The sequence below is a fragment of the Podarcis melisellensis genome (assembly GCF_964234715.1).
Source record: "Podarcis melisellensis genome assembly, chromosome: 13".
In the NCBI taxonomy this organism is placed as follows: domain Eukaryota; kingdom Metazoa; phylum Chordata; class Lepidosauria; order Squamata; family Lacertidae; genus Podarcis; species Podarcis melisellensis.
This window is the reverse complement of record NC_138545.1, coordinates 2,935,414-2,952,797: the sequence shown is the minus strand read 5'-3', so window position 1 is coordinate 2,952,797 and position 17,384 is coordinate 2,935,414. Positions and strand designations below refer to the sequence as shown.

General features: G+C 49.7%; 1 protein-coding gene and 1 long non-coding RNA gene across 2 annotated transcripts in view; one reads left to right on the top strand and one right to left on the bottom strand.

Moving 5' to 3' along the window:
* The window catches only part of LOC309355947, a 116,527-nt gene extending 100,161 nt beyond the window's left edge, over window positions 1-16,366 (bottom strand). The window contains exon 1 of the long non-coding RNA XR_014162657.1: window positions 16,345-16,366. This is a non-coding gene — a long non-coding RNA (uncharacterized lncRNA). The remainder of the gene's footprint in view (window positions 1-16,344) is intronic.
* EIF4A1 (eukaryotic translation initiation factor 4A1) lies at window positions 236-10,029 on the top strand. The gene is made up of 11 exons (XM_081886604.1): window positions 236-324; window positions 2,259-2,307; window positions 2,484-2,616; window positions 3,408-3,547; window positions 4,741-4,909; window positions 5,760-5,869; window positions 6,495-6,638; window positions 6,751-6,888; window positions 7,739-7,828; window positions 8,200-8,279; window positions 9,144-10,029. Exons 1-11 carry the CDS (start codon window positions 302-304, stop codon window positions 9,286-9,288), a joined length of 1,221 nt encoding a protein of 406 aa, XP_081742730.1. The 5' UTR covers window positions 236-301; the 3' UTR covers window positions 9,289-10,029.
* Window positions 16,367-17,384: the final 1,018 nt, after the last annotated feature.

The following is a 17,384-nucleotide window of genomic DNA, read 5'->3' as shown; positions in this document are numbered from 1 at the left end:
CTCGGTTTGACGTCACCATTAAAAAAAAAACCCGCCCGTCACGGATCCTCCTCGTCCAATGGGAAGGCGGTGGCGGCGAGCCGCTGGCCAATGGCGTCTCCGGAAGCGGAGGAGGGGGAAGGCGGCGGGCCAATGGGGGCCAAGCCGGTCGGGGAGACGAGCGCGGGGCCAATGGCGTGAGGCGGGCGGCGGGGCGGGCTCAGGGGGAAGAGGGCCAATGGAGGAGGGGCCGCGGGGCGGGGCCTCGGCGGGATGTTATAAGGGGGAGCGAAGCGGGCGGGGCTAGGACCTTTTCCCCAGGATGTCTGCGAGTCAAGAGAGCCGGTGAGTGAGCGGGCGAGGGAGAGAGAGCGCGCGCGGCAGGGCCTCCCCCCCCATATCCGCCCTATGGGCCCGTCCAGGCCTCCTCCTCTCCCTCAAGGTTCTATCGGAGGACCGAACCATTACGCGGCAAAGGGGGGGGGGTTGAAGAGGCGAAATAGCGGCGCTTTCCTCACAGCGAAAGAACCGCGAATTGTTTCCCCCTCCTCGCCTTCCTCCATTTTGTTCCCTCTCAAGTCCCCCTCCTCGGCTCATTCCACGTGGCCGGCTAGGTCGCGGCCGACGCCCCCATTTTCGCGAGTGGACCCGTCCTCCCCCCGTAAGGTCTCTGCGGCTTTGGGCCGAGACCATTTTCATCGCGGGGGGGGGGAGAGAAAAAAAAAGCCGGAACGGGCCTCGCTCTCCGATACCGGCGTGTGGAGAACTTCCTTCGCCGCCATTTCGGCCGCGAGGGAGCGCGGGGCGTCGGTTTCTGCAATGGCGTTGTCTCTTATTTTCTCCCCTTTGCGGGGTTTTATCTCCCCCAAGTTTTTTTTTCTCGAATGCTCGCGGGCGGTTCCATTTTCCGTCGAGAAAAGGGGGGGGAATCTCTTCTTTAAGGCTTTATTCTTAAAGGAGGCGATATTCTCTCCGTGCCGAGTGTCCCCCGTGTGGAGGGCGAAGGGAAAAAAAGGCGGCCTGTCCTTTTTTCCCCCTCCCCTTTTTCAGCCATTTTGAGCCTTTCCCTCTTACACAAGTTTTCCTCCCCCCCCTCCCATTTCCTCAGTGGTCTGCTCCTTTCACCCCCCCCTCCTCATTTGGACTCGCCCATCCTTTCCCCGCTCCCCCCCCCCGGGGGGCGGTTGGGCAATTCCATTTCCGCACCGCGCAGACTTGGCGCGGGCGAGCCCATTTTAGAGAAATGGGGGGGGACAGAAGCACCGCTGCCTTTCTTTCTCCCTCCCCCCCCCCCCGCCGCGGGCGCGTCCATTTCTCCCCTTCGTTCTTTCTCCTCCCGCCCTGCCTATTGTCCTGCCGCTTCGCATCCGGGAACTCTGCGCCCGTGACGTCACGGGCCTGTGGCCAGAGGCGCGGGGAGGGAGGAGCCTCTTGCCCTTAAAAGGAAAGCAGGAAGAAAGAGGGAGCGGGAGGCACGTGGGGAGCGGCGAATGGGCCGCCGGGGGACACGTCGAGCTTACGGCATCGCCTCCCTCCTCTCCGGCTAGGACGGGGGTGGCTGGGAGGAATGGCTGGAGTTGGGAAAGGGGCCTGTGGAACTCTCAGCCACAAGATCGGGGGAGGAGAAAGAGCAAGAGTTCTGCTGGATCAGGCACTGCCTTCCTCCTCTCCAGCTATTGGGAGGGGGAGGAATAGCTGGAGCTGACAAAGGGGGCCTGTGGAACTCACAGCCACAAGATCGGGGAGGAGAGAACAAGAGCTCTGCTGGAGTTGGCAAAGGGGCCTGTAGAACTCACAGCCACAAGATCAGGGAGGAGAGAACAAGAGCTCTGCTGGAGTTGGCAAAGGGGCCTGTAGAACTCACAGCCACAAGATTGGGAGGACAGAACAGGAGGTCTGCTGGATCAGGCATCGCCTCCCTCCTCTCCAGCTATATAATGGGGGTGGCTGGGAGGAATAGCTGGAGTTGAAAAGGGGGCCTATGGAACTCACAGCCACAAGATCGGGGAGGAGAGAACAAGAGCTCTTCTGGATCAGGCCAGTGGCAGTGTACCTCTGGCCAAACAAGTGGGAAAGCCCTGGGTGGTGGGGATCAAATTCTGACCTTCCAAGGGGTAAACCCTGGCCTCTACTTGTCACATAAGGCCATTCCTTACATAAGCTATTGCGAAACAAAGTGCCTTTTGGAGCCATAATAATATGCAATGGGTGGGGAGTGCATTGATATTTTCCTGGTTGCTCATTTGAGCGCTTCTAAAATGTTGTTTTTCTTCCTCTAGACCTAGAGACAATGGCCCCGAAGGGATGGACCCCGATGGTGTCATTGAGGTGAGAAACTACCCATGTCCGGAGTCAGTTGGATAACTAAATAATGGGGAAAACGTACCATGGTCTCTGTATCCCAACCAACACAGTGGCATCCAGATTGCCCAGAATACCTGCTTGGGTGTTACTTTTGAGAGGTTTGGCTGAGGGAGCTCACCTTTCCCCGCTTCTCCCTACAGAGCAATTGGAACGAGATCGTTGACAGCTTCGATGACATGAACTTGTCGGAGTCCCTCCTGCGAGGAATCTACGCCTATGGTTTTGAGAAGCCCTCCGCCATCCAGCAGCGAGCCATTCTCCCTTGTATCAAGGGTGAGGCTAAAACACTGATTTCTAAGTTGACTGCTTAGAGTGCTACACTGGCGAGCAAGCATTGAAGCCCCATATAGCAGAATATATGCAGCAAATGATTTCAGGCTGACTTCACTTTAAGTAAATTGCTGCTTCACTTTAAGCTTAGTATTTAGTATTGCCAGAAAAGGGACTTTGCTGCATCAGATCAGCATCCTGTTCTCAGGCCAACCAGATTCCCCAAACAGTAAAATCCTAACACAACTAGCATTGAGAGGTTCCCTTTATGCTTCAGGGAGTGACCTTCATAGTTGTGTGGAGAAGTCCATCCTTCTGTCTGCCCTCCAGATATTTTGGGCATTCATTTCCAATAGTCCTCTTATCAACGTGGATCTTCTGGCTTAGGAATGTTGGGGATTTGCAGTCTTAAAATCTGGCATGCACCAGGGTGAGGTGGGGGCTGATTTTTTTCTGATCAACAATACTAGGCAGAAAGGAAGGAATTTTGGGAGAGCTTTCCAAGTGTTTCCCACCCAGCACTGCAAATGCAGCTGTCCTACTTGCCTCAGGTCCTTTTCTCCATCATCCCCCTTGCTACTGGGCAAAGAGGCACCTCTGAATGTGGTGACTGTCTTATATCTAGCAGGGGGAAATAAACGTTACCCTATTCATCCCAGCACAGCGTTCTTCCCCGTGGCTGTCTGCTGGTTCATGCTGGGGAAACACCCTGTCACAGCTCCCTCTTGAGATTGGCAGGATGCGGTAGTTGACTGTGTGTGTTTGTGACACCGTCCTGCATTCCTTCTGCCCAGGTTACGATGTGATTGCTCAGGCCCAGTCTGGCACTGGGAAGACCGCCACTTTTGCAATCTCCATCTTACAGCAAATTGAGCTAGACCTGAAAGCTACCCAAGCACTGGTCCTGGCCCCAACAAGAGAGTTGGCTCAGCAGGTAAGCCTTTCTCCCCTCTTTCCAGCCCATAGTAGTAATAATAATTATAATTTATTATTTATACCCCGCCCATCTGGCTGGGTTTCCCCAGCAGAATATTAAGAACACGATAAAACATCAAACATAAAAAAACATTAAACAGAGCTGCCTTCAGATGTGCACAGCTTTGTCTTGTATAAAAACACGTGTCCTCTTTTTGCAGGTGGAACTGAGCGCCCCAAAAACAAACTCCAGAGGTCTCCATTCATTCCTCTGGCTTAATGGGCAAAGAGGCGCCTTTATAAGCTGTCTGACAGACAGAACGCGCACAGGTGAAGCTTTATCCATAATTGCATTTCTGTACTAGGAAAGGCTTAACCTGTTGGAGTTTCTGCCTGCCGCACAGCTGTGAAAGGCGCAAGGACCCTGCTTCTCTCCCCCCCTTCCACCAAAATCTGAGCAGACATTTATAACGTTGCACTGTAAATCAACACAGTGAATGAATTTGCTTTCCTGCAGGGCTAGAGACTTTTTATTTAAAAAGTTTCTATTCAATTTATATCCTGCTGTAAACCTATGGCTCTTGCTGGATCAGGCCAAGGCCATAAACCTATTGCCCACCTAGTCTCATAATCCTGTTCTTGCATTGAGTTTCTCCAACCTCTCTTAAAGCCATCTGAGTTGGTTTCCTTTGCTGCCTCCTGAGGGAGGGAGTTCCACAGATTAACAGTCCACTGCGTAAAGGAGTGCTTCATTTGTCCCCTTAAGTGACCCCGCTTGCCTCCAAGGCTCCTCCTGTCCTCCCTTTGACATTGGCTCCCAGTGTCCTGCATCTCCTTCCCTGGCGTGCAAGAGCATTTTGACGAGCTTTAGTCCGTTTCTCCTGGCCTAGTCCCGCTTCACAAAGTGACACCAAAGAGGCTTGCCGCAGAATGAAGGAATCGCTGCCTCCGCTCCAACCCTGCTCTCTTCCGTCCGTCTTCCCTCGCCCTGCCAGTTGACGAAAGAGGCACCTTGCAAAAAGTGGGGACCTCTTTTTCTCTGGCCGGGGGACAGCGACCATCCCTGTTCATCCCAGCACAGTGTCTGTCCCGTGGCTGTTTGCTGGTTCATGCTGGGGAAACAGAAGTGTTGGCACCGGGAGGCCATTGCCCTTGACCAGCGCCAGGTAAGAGAATCTAGACCCGCTAACAGCTCTGCCCCTCTTCCCACAGATCCAGAAGGTCGTGATGGCCCTAGGAGACTACATGGGCGCCTCCTGCCATGCCTGTATAGGCGGGACTAACGTCCGCGCTGAGGTGCAGAAACTGCAGATGGAGGCCCCCCATATCATTGTCGGGACCCCCGGACGCGTCTTCGACATGTTGAACAGGCGATACCTGTGTAAGTATCTGCATTCTTCAGTTTCCCTCCAGGTAGCATTACAGAGCAAATCGGCAACTCATGATCTTACAAACTTTATAATAATAATTTGTTATATGTACCTTATTCGTAAATAAACTCAAAAGGGAGAAAATGCAATTTTCAATGTTGGCTTTGTTCCAGGACATTGCCCAAAACACCCATTTTCCCCAACATCTGGTCTGCCTGTATTTTTATATAATAAGTTTGCTTAATTGTAGTTATTATAGATTAAGCTTTCTCAATCCATTTGGCTCTAGTAGGCTGCCATAACCTGAGCAGCAGTTTTAAGGTTACACACGATTCATCGGCCAGAATTTGAATCCATAGATTTAGGACCTGCCTTCTGTAGCAGCAAAGAACAAGCTGGCTCCATCTTCCATGGGAGATCCCTTCGGATATTTAAAGCGGGGTGTTGGGCAGGGTAGAAATAATAAATTATTATTATTATGGGTGCCCTCAAGTCTTCTCTAGACTAGACACACCCAACTTCCTCAAAGCGTTCCTCATCAGGACTTTGTTACCAGCCTTATCTCTGGCTTGTGTGACTTTGCTCTTGGTGGCAGAGTTGCCATTTTCATAAACCAGATCCGTATCGCCCCGTCTTGCTGTTCTGTGATGATCTCCCATGCGTGTCATCTGACTCCCATCAACCCCCCATGTTTCCCTCCCGGTCGGCGTTCTGCTGTGCTGGGAGAGAAAGGTGCGGGTTTCGGAAGTGATCATAGCTCTTGAAAGATTCCTGAGAACAGCCGCCATCCCATTAAGGAGACACTCTGTCTCTACCCCCTCACTTCAAAGTCCTCACCAAGGCTCTATTTTGTCTCTGCAGCGCCCAAGTTCATCAAGATGTTTGTGCTGGATGAGGCTGACGAGATGTTGAGCCGAGGTTTCAAGGACCAGATCTATGACATCTTCCAGAAACTGAGTGGGAACACACAGGTACGGCAATTTTTCACTTCGCAGGGGCAAAGAGTTCCACAGGTCTTGGCCAATGGTGCCCAAAGCTTATCGTCGTCAAATGAGCCTCAGTAGGCTCTTTAGATCTCTGCGATGGAAGGTTTGGGCCAGTGGTGGCCAAATTTGGCCCTCCAGTTGTTTTGGGATTACAATTCCCATCATCCCTGTCCACTGGTCCTGTATTAAATTTTATAACAAATAATGATACAAATCTCATTCACCATGTTATTTACAATTATTCTCCCTTCCCTCAACTCCCCTCTTCTGAGTTTTTTTAGTTTTATTTATTGTATCCTGCTTTTCCTACACAAAAATAAAATCCCTTATCATTTCTATGATGAGAGTTGTAGTCCAAAAACAGCTGGATTGGCCACCACTGTTAAGCAAACCTTGAGGTACCCTGGACCTAAATTGCTCACAGCTGTGTTCAAGGACCTTGAACCCGGCTCACATACTCTCTGCCAGGTGATTTCCCTCCCCCAGTAACCCGACTGCCACATTCTTCAGCAGATGAGGCTCCAGGGCAGCCCCACACAGAGCACATGGCCGTAATCTAGCCTTGAGGGTACCAGTGTATTGACCCGCAGCCCCTCTACCCCCTTTCCAGGTGGTGCTTCTGTCTGCCACCATGCCCATGGATGTCCTGGAGGTGACCAAGAAATTCATGCGGGACCCGATCCGTATCCTGGTCAAGAAGGAGGAGCTCACCCTGGAGGGCATTAGGCAGTTCTACATAAACGTGGAGAGGGAGGTACGTGGCGACTGTTACGCGGGGCTTGTGGGGTGGCCGGGAGGAGGTGTTGATTTAAATTTGGAGTGGGTCTTCTACTTGGGTTATAACTCTCCTCCCTCTCGTGCCAAAGGAGTGGAAGCTGGACACCCTGTGCGATCTCTACGAGACCCTCACCATCACCCAAGCCGTCATCTTCATCAACACCCGAAGGAAGGTGGACTGGCTCACCGAAAAGATGCATGCCCGGGACTTCACAGTTTCCGCCATGGTGGGTGAACAAGCCTTTCCTTGCGGGGGGGGGGGAGTCCTGTTCAGGGTTGTCTGATGGGGATGTCTCTATATAAATTTGCTTCTGTGGAAAGGGCCCGGTAGCCTTTAAGCACAAGCTGTGTTAATAGGATTGCAGGCAAGAAACTAAATAGTGGGTTTTCAAGCCCGCCCACCCCTCTTCTGTATGCTATAAAAAGCATTGTTCAGAATAGGGGTTTTTGCAACCCACTGAAATTGAAAGCAGTAGCAATTGCAGTTACTCTAAATCCAATTAAAATTTCAGTTTAATGCAACAAAACTGTTTAACTTCAACCAGCAATCACCAGCTTTTCAAAGGCATTTACAGGACATCCTTGCCTCTTTGCGCTCAATCATCCCCCAGACCATTTTGGGAACTGCTGAACTAGATCATTACGGTATCAGCTGTATTTCTTCCCTTCCCCACCCACCTTTAAAAGTTGGCCACCAAGGATTAGGTGTCTTGGGAAAAGTGTGGCTTTTAAAATTGTCAATAACTTTAGTTTTCTCAACAACAAAATGGGAGGAAATGGTAAATCTTTCAACCTTCAAGTAGAGAAAAAGCAGCAATTTAAGCGATCTGAAACAAAACATGCAATTCAGATAAACAATAGCATCAACACCATGTAAGAAACAAAAGATTATCCAAAAGTGAGATCAGGGCACAAATGTGATCATTCTGTAATGTGACGCGAGAATAATTAAGGAGAAATGGGAATAGTTACGTTTCTACACACCAGCAAAATGAGAAAGGGTTGTTGGGTTCTATAATTTTCCATAAATTTACAAAGTTAGATTAAGTCTCTGGAACCTTTCTACCTTCTTTGCAGCATGGAGACATGGACCAGAAGGAGCGCGATGTCATCATGAGGGAGTTCCGCTCTGGCTCCAGCCGTGTCCTGATCACCACAGACTTACTGGTGAGTGTGGGGCGTGGAAGAGGATGGATGATTCAGGAGAGGTTGAACTGTGGAACTCACTTCCACAGTGGGCAATAACGGCCAACGACAAATTCATGGAAAACGCCCTTGTGCTCACGTCATGGGTCTGCCATGTTTGTCTGGTTGGCTCCCCACCCAAGGAGATTCCCTCTCTGCCTGGCTGGCGCAGTGCTGCTGGCGGATTGTAGCTCCTTGGCACACGAATCGTGGGGGCTGCTCTTCCCCACGGCTGGCACCCGCCACCAAGGTGCCCTGCTACGTAGCAGCCGCCCACAGTTGAAAACTTGAGAGCACAATGGGACGATGACTGTTGGCGAAACGGCTAAACTGTCCCCACTTCTCATTCCCAGGCCCGTGGCATTGATGTCCAGCAGGTGTCCCTGGTCATCAACTACGACCTGCCAACCAACCGTGAGAACTACATACACAGGTGAGACCCTTGTTTTTCTCCCCCTCACTTTCTGGTCCCTCTCAGGCTTCTTAGACCTCTTGGGTTTCCTTTCCAACCCTTCTGTGCTAAGATGGCAGGCTCTCCTTCCTTGGTGGTTTTTAAGCAGAGGCTGGGTGATGCCCACCTGCGATTCCAGCCCAGTTGGCCACCTGTTGGCCACAATTTGCAAGCCCGAGAAGCATTAATCCTACCAAACCTGCCCCCAGATATCTGGAACCACTCTTTAATACCGTAATGCAAATCAACAACCACGCCATGATGGTGTTGTGGTGCTGTTGCAGTCACACAGGTGGCGCTGTGGGTAAAACCGCAGAGCCTAGGGCTTACCGATCAGAAAGTGGCCGGTTCGAATTCCTGTGACAGGGTGAGCTCCCGTTGCTATGTCCCAGCTCTTGCCAACCTAGCAGTTTGAAAGCATGCCAGTGCAAGTAGATAAATAGGTACCGCTCTGGCGGGAAGGTCAACTGCATTTTTGTGCACTCTGGATTCCGTCAACAGTGTCCTGTTGCACCAGAAGCGGTTTGTTCATGCTGACCACATGATCTGGAAAGTTGGCTGGACAAACGCCGGTCTCCTTGCGAGGAGGCAACCCCATAGTCTCCTTTGACTGGACCTAACCGTCCAGGGACCTTTTTAGTGTATTTTTTGTCTTTGTTGGAAGCCGCCCAGAGTGGCTGCAGAACCCCAGCCAGATGGGCGGGGTACAAATAAAATTATTATTATTATTATTATTATTATTATTATTATTATTAAATAAACCTGGCTGGCCACTCTGAGAACATGATGGGCCTACTGCCCCCAGTAAACACTTTCCCCTTTTTTCTTTCTCTCTCCCCCCTCCAGGATCGGCCGAGGGGGCCGTTTTGGAAGGAAAGGAGTTGCGATCAACATGGTGACGGAAGAAGACAAGCGCACGCTTCGCGACATTGAGACATTCTACAACACCTCCATCGAGGAGATGCCTCTCAACGTGGCTGACCTCATCTGAGCTGCCCTCCGTAGGGGCTCACTGTGCCTGCGAGAACCCCCCCTTCCCGCCCCCCCAATTAGGCACAATCCTCTCTTACCCCCCACCCTTGCAAAAATACCTGCCCTTTTCTATTTTTTTGAGTTTTCTTGCCTTTTGAATAAATGTCACTCTCTCTGGGGGCAGAATGACCTCTTTTAGTGTTTACTGGCGCCTTTTCTCTTGTCTCGGTCTCTTCCCCCCCTCTTACTTGTTAACTTCACTAGGAATTCGGGAAGCAGATCATAGAAGCCACGATTCCTGGCATCTATAATCTCCTCCCTGCTGTGCCCCACCCCACTCCCCACCGGGGAAAAAAGACGTATTTCATAGTCTCTTCAAAATTCAACCTTACAACAAAATCGTGGTGCTATAGCAGGAAAGACGACCCCCCACCACCACCCTTGGAGAATCGAAAGGGTGTGGGTGTTTCTGTTTTCTCCCTGACTTAAAAATCATTGGTTTAGAAAAAGGAAAAAAAATAATCACTGATTCAAAGCAAATTGCCAAGACGTTTTGTTTCCCCCCCTCTGTGTATCTCAGAAATGAGACCTTTTCCCCCCAATACACTTTGTTAAGATAAAATCTAAAAAAAATTGAAAACTTTTCATACGGCAAAAAAATCTGTACGTGCAACCTTAAGACCTTTTTTTTTTGTATAGCTATTATTTATTCAAAAGGAAAGTTACAGTGACCAAAATAAACGTGATCTTGAGAAAACTCTATGCGCCTTGGGTGATTTTTGTGAATTTTTAAGAGAGGGAGGGGGTGCCTTACTTGACCATTTGCCTCCAAGAATATTAGTGCTATCAAAGTAGGTGGGGGGGGTTGCTTTTATATAATAAGTTTTTCTTTCAAGGTCTTCAACCCTGTGAGGTATCGTGGACGGGGAGGGATTCGAACCCTGCACTTCCAGCACCCTAAGCATTTGGCCACGGTGGCAAGGTCTAGAAGCTTGCTTTTTTATGAGGAAGTGGCGGCAATCTTCCATGCTGTGATAGCTTTTTTCTTTATGGACAGCAGAGGGCTTTCAGGTCCTGCAAATGAAGATGTTTTATCGCAGGTGCAAAGAACAGGAAATGCTAAGAAAGAGATCAGTAGGGGGGGGAAAGACAGTCGGAACTGAGAAGTTGCACAAAACAAATGAAATGCCGTGAAAATCCCTGAAACGAGAAGTAATTGAGTAGAAATATTCTCTTCTGGAAATTAATAAGAATCAAAAAGTTTAAGGGAAAAATTAGAAAAACCAAAAATTTGAACACAGCCTTAATGGGATGCCGGCTACAAACCTTGGAAGGAAATAGAAAAATCAAAAACCTTAAATGACCAAAATTCAAAAAAAGGGTAAAACTCCCAAAAATTCTGAAGTATTGTAATCCTAGCTCGACCTAGGTGAAGCAAAGCGCAGTAATAAAGGATTGAGGACTCAAAAGTTTCTAATACTGAATTTGCAAAAAAGGTTTGAAAAACTAAATGGCAAGATTTAGACACAGCTTGGGTTTTGAAGTCTGAAAATGACAATGGCGGTGGTGCTTTGTTTGGGATGTATCCCTTGACCTTAACAGACATTTCCTCAACCTGTTCTTGTTGGGCAAGCAGAGTGGGGTGGTCAGCTGGGTGGCTTTTGCTAATGCACTTGGGAGCAGCTTAAGGTAAAGGGACCCCTGACCATTAGGTCCAGTTGTGGCCGGCGGCGCTCATCTCGCTTTACTGGCTGAGGGAGCCGGTGTACAGCTTCCGGGTCATGTGGCCAGCATGACCAAGCTGCTTCTGGCAAACCAGAGCAGCGCATGGAAACGCCGTTTTACCTTCCCACTGGAGTGGTACCTATTTATCTACTTGCACTTTGACATGCTTTCGAACTGCTAGGTGGGCAGGAGCTGGGACCGAACAACGGGAGCTCACCCCGTCGCGGGGATTCGAACTGCCGACCTTCTGATCACTAGGCTCTGTTGTTTAACCCACAGCGCCACCCTCGTCCCCATACTTCAGTGTGCAGGTGTCTTAATAATCCAATGCATTTTTAGTCTAAACTTTCCATGCCTTACTTTTGGCAAAACCCTTTTGACTGCAGACTTTTCAAGTGTCTCTCCAGTTCGGTGTTTGGCACATCCCGATTCTCCTCCTGATCGGCAAGCCCTAGGCTCAGTGGTTTAACCCACAGCACCACCCTTGGCACCCGCCAAATGGGGTCCAAGGGCCGCCCCACAAAAAGCATGCTGCAGTAGTCTAGGCTTGGCTGCCTGGCCTTAAGCCATTGTCTGAGACGGCAGTAAATCATCTGTCTTGAAGCAAAGGTGTGGAGAGAGGACTTGGGGGACAAAAATAGGCTTGATCCTCCATAGGTAGGCCCTGCTTCCAAACCCAGAGTTGCCCCATATGGGTACCCTTCTGAGGCATGATGGAAACTGTAGTAGACTATCTGGAGGGTTAGCATATAATAGCAGTGTGCCAGCTGTTCTTGAAGCCCCAGAGTTATCCTTCCTGCAAAATCCAACATTGCGATTTCATGTTGCGAGATCTACAGGTATAGGGTGCCATGCAGATTTGATTAATAAAAACGCTTGATGGAGTACGCTGAAATGGTGGAAGTTGACTAGAAGACTCAAAGATAAGGACAAAAGAGACTTTTTTAAAAAAAGACTGGGAACCTTTTAGGTCATAGCTACAGAAAGAATGTAAAGAAATAAATGCACTTGCAGGGTTTGACCAAAAACGTACGATTGGCAAAATAAATAGTGAAAACAGAAAAATGAGGATAAACTGTTAGGAAGGACCAAATTAAGATAATAGGGAGAAATGGCGGTGTAAAACAGGAAGGGAAGTCGTGTGGAGGGGGTACTTTGTTTTTTTAAAAAATGTAAAATTTAATTTTAAAAATTACCAAAAAAACAAACCAATAAAAACGCTAATGAGGCAAGCCGCGTTGGGGCTGTGTTGCTCAGAAAGTGTGGCTTATGACTACTTTGGTTATATCTAATAACGTAAACCTGTAAGCCAACAGGTGGCAGGTTTGATTCCCATCACAGGCCACTGCACATTCCTGCATTGCAATTTATTGTGTATTTAATATTTGTGGAGCGACGCGAGTGGCGCTGTGGGTTAAACCACAGAGCCTAGGACTTGCCAATCAGAAGGTTGGCGGTTCGAATCCCTGCAACGGTGTGAGCTCCCGTTGCTCGGTCCCTGCTCCTGCCAACCTAGCAGTTCAAAAGCACCTCAAAGTGCAAGTAGATATATAGGTACCACTCCGGTGGGAAGGTAAACGGCGTTTCTGTGTGCTGCTCTGGTTCGCCAGAAGCGGCTTAGTCATGCTTAGTATGCCGGCTCCCTTGGCCAGTAAAGCGAGATGAGCGCTGCAACCCCAGAGTCGGCCATGACTGGACTTAACGGTCAGGGGTCCCTTTACCTTTACATAATATTTGTGGGGAGCTGCCGAGAGAGGCCAGGGAAACCCAGACAGATGGGTGGCATGATAAATAGTAAAATTATTATCATGATAGACGATGCTCATGTTCCCATCCGGTTGCAGAAGCCCCTGCTATCCTCCTCTGTAAAGTTACGCAATTCTTTCGAGCCACCTTGAGCTGTGGTCCCAACCGTCAGGTTGGCGGCTGGGCTGGGCGGAAGAAACTCACTTGGCGCTCATTTTGGGTGTCTTCCCCATCACATGAGTGTCAGACTGTCCTGCTGCGGCCGAGATGAGGAAGGAGGATCTGCTGACTCACAGGCCAGCGAGGCCACCATGAGACACAGCCGGGTGATCTGTCTTCTCGGCCCAAGTCGGCTCACAGCTCATCTCCTGCACCAGAGACCGCCGCTGCCTGCCTCAAGGCACCTGGTATCGCCAGGAGCATCCAGGCCAGGGGGGCTGTTTCCTTGGGGGGAAATAACCAAACAAACTCCTGTGTTGCAAAGAGAACGTCGGCAATGTCTAGGCAACACAATGACCATCTGCATACGCAATAGACAATCTTTTATACAATTCCTTCAAACCAGAACAAGTCCAAAATGAAATCTTTTGTCTCAAAGTCTCTGAAAATCTTTAAATGGCTAGGTCGGGACGATATGGGATTGGGGGGCAACTCCCATCTCTTGCGGGGGCGCAATTAGTGCCAGCGCTGTCCGTTAAGAGTTTGGGTGTAATCTTCGACACCTCCCTTTCCACGGAGGCGCAGATTGCAGCTATAACAAAGGCGGCATTTTTCCATCGCCGCCAAGCTAAGCAGTTGGCTCCTTACCTCTCTCGCCCTGACCTGGCCACTGTGATCCACGCGACGGTCACCTCCAGACTGGATATTTGTAACTCGCTCTACGTGGGGCTGCCCTTGAATCATAGAATCATAGAGTTGGAAGAGACCACCAGGGCCATGGAGTCCAACCCCCTGCCAAGCAGGAAACCCCATCAGAGCACTCCTGACATCTGGTTGTCAAGCCTCTGCTTAAAGACCTCCAAAGAAGGAGACTCCACCACACTCCTTGGCAGCAAATTCCACTGTCAAACAGCTCTTACTGTCAGGAAGTTCTTCCTAATGTTGAGGTGGAATCTTCTTTCTTGTAGTTTGGATCCATTGCTCCGTGTCCGCTTCTCTGGAGCAGCAGAAAACAACCTTTCTCCCTCCCTCTTCTATGTGACATCCTTTTATATATTTGAACATGGCTATCATATCACCCCTTCACCTCCTCTTCTCCAGGCTAAACATGCCCAGCTCCCTTAGCCGTTCCTCATAAGGCATCGTTTCCAGGCCTTTGACCATTTGGGTTGCCCTCCTCTGGACACGTTCCAGTTTGTCAGTGTCCTTCTTGAACTGTGGTGCCCAGAACTGGACACAGTACTCCAGGTGAGGTCTGACCAGAGCAGAATACAGTGGCACTATTACTTCCCTTGATCTAGATGCTATACTCCTATTGATGCAGCCCAGAATTGCATTGGCTTTTTTAGCTGCCGCGGCACACTGACCCAAAAACTCCAGCGGGTGCAGAATGCCACGGCGAGACTCCTTAGGGGATCCTTGCCGCGGGATCACATTCACCCGGTGCTCTGCCAACTGCACTGGCTCCTGGTGGAGTACAGGATCAGGTTTAAGGTGCTGGTTTTGACCTTTAAAGCCCTATACGGCCTAGGACCCTCATACCTACGGGACCACCTCTCCTGGTTTGTCCCACGGAGGACCTTATGGTCTTCAAACAAAAACATCTTGGAGGTCCCAGGCCCCAGGGAGGTTAGGCTGGCCTCAACCAGAGCCAGGGCCTTTTCGGCTGTGGCCCCGATCTGGTGGAACGCTCTGTCCCAAGAGACTAGGGCCCTGTGGGACTTGACATCTTTCCGCAGGGCCTGCAAGACAGAGCTGTTCCGCCAGGCCTTTGGCCAAGGCACAGTCTGACCCCTTTCTTTGGTAAGCCTCATAGAACTCTAGCCCAATGGTTGCTATTAATTTCATTTGAACTGATTATATAATGAAATGATTTTAGAATGTTGTATTATTTTACTGTTGTTAGCCACTCTGAGCCCGTATTCGGCTGGGAAGGGCGGGATATAAATAATAAAAAAATATTATTTATTAAATGAAGCGAGGTCCCACATTTTGTACGATGAAAGACAAGCTGTGAAATGACTACATTATTACATGAGCACTGTTCCACAGCATTTGATATTTACATTTACATACCTTCATTCGAAATAAGATGGGTTTATGAAGCAATTCTATATCTTCCCACCACACTGATGAATAATTCTACAAAACAGTAGTCAATATCCGGAATGACTGTTCAGTGTTGGACATCACATTTGCTGAATACACAAAGCTTCACAGCTTGTCTTTCATCGTACAAAGTCTGGAACCTCACTTCATTTAAAGATTTTCTGAGACTTTGAGACTTAAAGATTTCATTTTGGTTCACCAAGACGATAAAACGATATAATGACCACTAAGAAAAAGTAACAGCGATAATGTAAAAGTTTCAAGAAGCTACCACAGCAAGACAAACCTAGACAGCATCTTAAAAAGCAGAGACATCACCTTGCCAACAAAGGTCCGTATTGTTAAATCTCTGGTTTTCCCAGTAGTGATGTATGGAAGTGAGAGCTGGACCATCAAGAAGGCTGATCGCCGAAGAATGGATGCTTTTGAATTCTGGTGCTGGAGGAGACTCTGGAGAGTCCCATGGACTGCAAGAAGATCCAACCTCTCCATTCAGAAGGAAATCAGCCCTGAGTGCTCACTGGAAGGACAGATCCTGAAGCTGAGGCTCCGATCCTTTAGCCACCTCATGAGAAGAGAAGACTCCCTGGAAAAGACCCTGATGTTGGGAAAGATGGAGGGCGCAAGGAGAAGGGGACGGCGGAGGACGAGATGGTGGGAGAGTGTTCTTGAAGTGACCAGCATGAGTTTGACCAAACTGCGGGAGACAGTGGAAGACAGGAGTGCCTGGCGTGCTCTGGTCCAGGGGGTCACGAAGAGGCGGACACGACTAAACGACTAAACAACCACAACCACAACCACAGCAAGTATGCCCCACTTTGGCCTAATCTATCTGCAGTCCTCTTCTTACATTCTCAAGGTTTCTTTTTGTTTCATTTTTTAAAAATCCCCCCTTTTTATTTTATTTAGAAGGTTGATACCCTATCCCCCAGTGCTACCACTTGTGGGGCAGAGCGAGGTGTGAGAATCGCAGAATTTTCAAAGCAGCAGCTGAACTGGAACCAACTCAAGAAAAGCCTCTGGAAATAAATTTTAAAAAGCATTTTGCCTGTTGCCAAAAAAACCTCCCTGGAGGTTGGGCGCTGCAAGCAAGTGCCCAGCGACTTGCCTCCAAAGATATTTTTTTTGGGGGGGGGTCGCACCCTGCATGCTAGAGTTCCCAAGTTTGATCCCGGGAAAGTTTCTCCACACATTGGACTACAACTCCCATCGTCCACGACAAGTGGCTAATCTGGACGATGGGAGTTGTAGTCCAAAGATGCCTGGATGGCATTGTGTTGGCTGAGTTGCTTTAAATCAGGCGTAGGCAAACTCCGGCCCTCCAGATGTTTGGGACTACAATTCCCATCATCCCTAGCTAACAGGGCCAGTGGTCAGGGATGATGGGAGTAGTCCCAAACATCTGGAGGGCCAGAGTTTGCATTTGGGTCAGGACTGCTGTTCCTTTTGGATTTGTCAGCAGCCTTTGACATGGTCGATCATGATCTTCTGGACCACCGCCTCGCAGACGTGGGGATACAGGGCATAGCCCGTAACTGGTTGCGCTCTTTTATCTCTGGTCGGGGACAGAGGGTGGCACTTGGGGGGGAATTGTCATCGCGCCACTCCTTGGTGTGTGGAGTGCCGCAGGGCGCAATTCTCTCCCCGATGCTTTTTAACATCTTTATACGCCTCCTTGCCCAGATTATCCGGAGCTTTGGGCTGGGCTGTCACCAATATGCTGATGACACTCAGCTCTATCTGCTGATGGATGGCCACACCAACTCGGCCCCGAACACACTGACCAGATGCTTGGAAGCTGTGGCTGGATGGTTTCGTGGGAGCCGATTGAAACTAAATCCTTCGAAGACAGAGTCCTATGGCAGGGTCAGGATGGCATGGGGATGAGGGACCAACTCCCTTCTCTTGCGGGGGCCCAATTAGTGCCATTGCCTTCCGTTAAGAGTTTGGGTGTAATCCTTGATGCCTCCCTTTCCATGGAGGCGCAAGTTACAGCAACAGCCAAGGCGACATTTTTCCACCTCCCGCCCCGACCTGGCCACAGTGATCCATGCGACGGTCATCTCCAGGCTTGACTACTGTAATTCGCTCTATGCGGGGCTGCCCTTGAAGCTGTCCCAGAAACTCCAGCGGGTGCAGAATGCAGCAGCGAGGCTCCTCATGGGGTCTCTGCCATGGGAGCATATTCACCCAGTGCTTTTCCAGCTGCACTGGCTCCCGGTGGAGTACAGGGCCAGATTTAAGGTGCTGCTTTTGACCTTTAAAGCCCTTCACGGCCTAGGACCCTCGTACCTACGAGATCGCCTCTCCTGGTATGCCCCACGGAGAGCCTCAAGGTCCATAAATAACAACACCCTAGTGGTCCTAGGCCCTAAG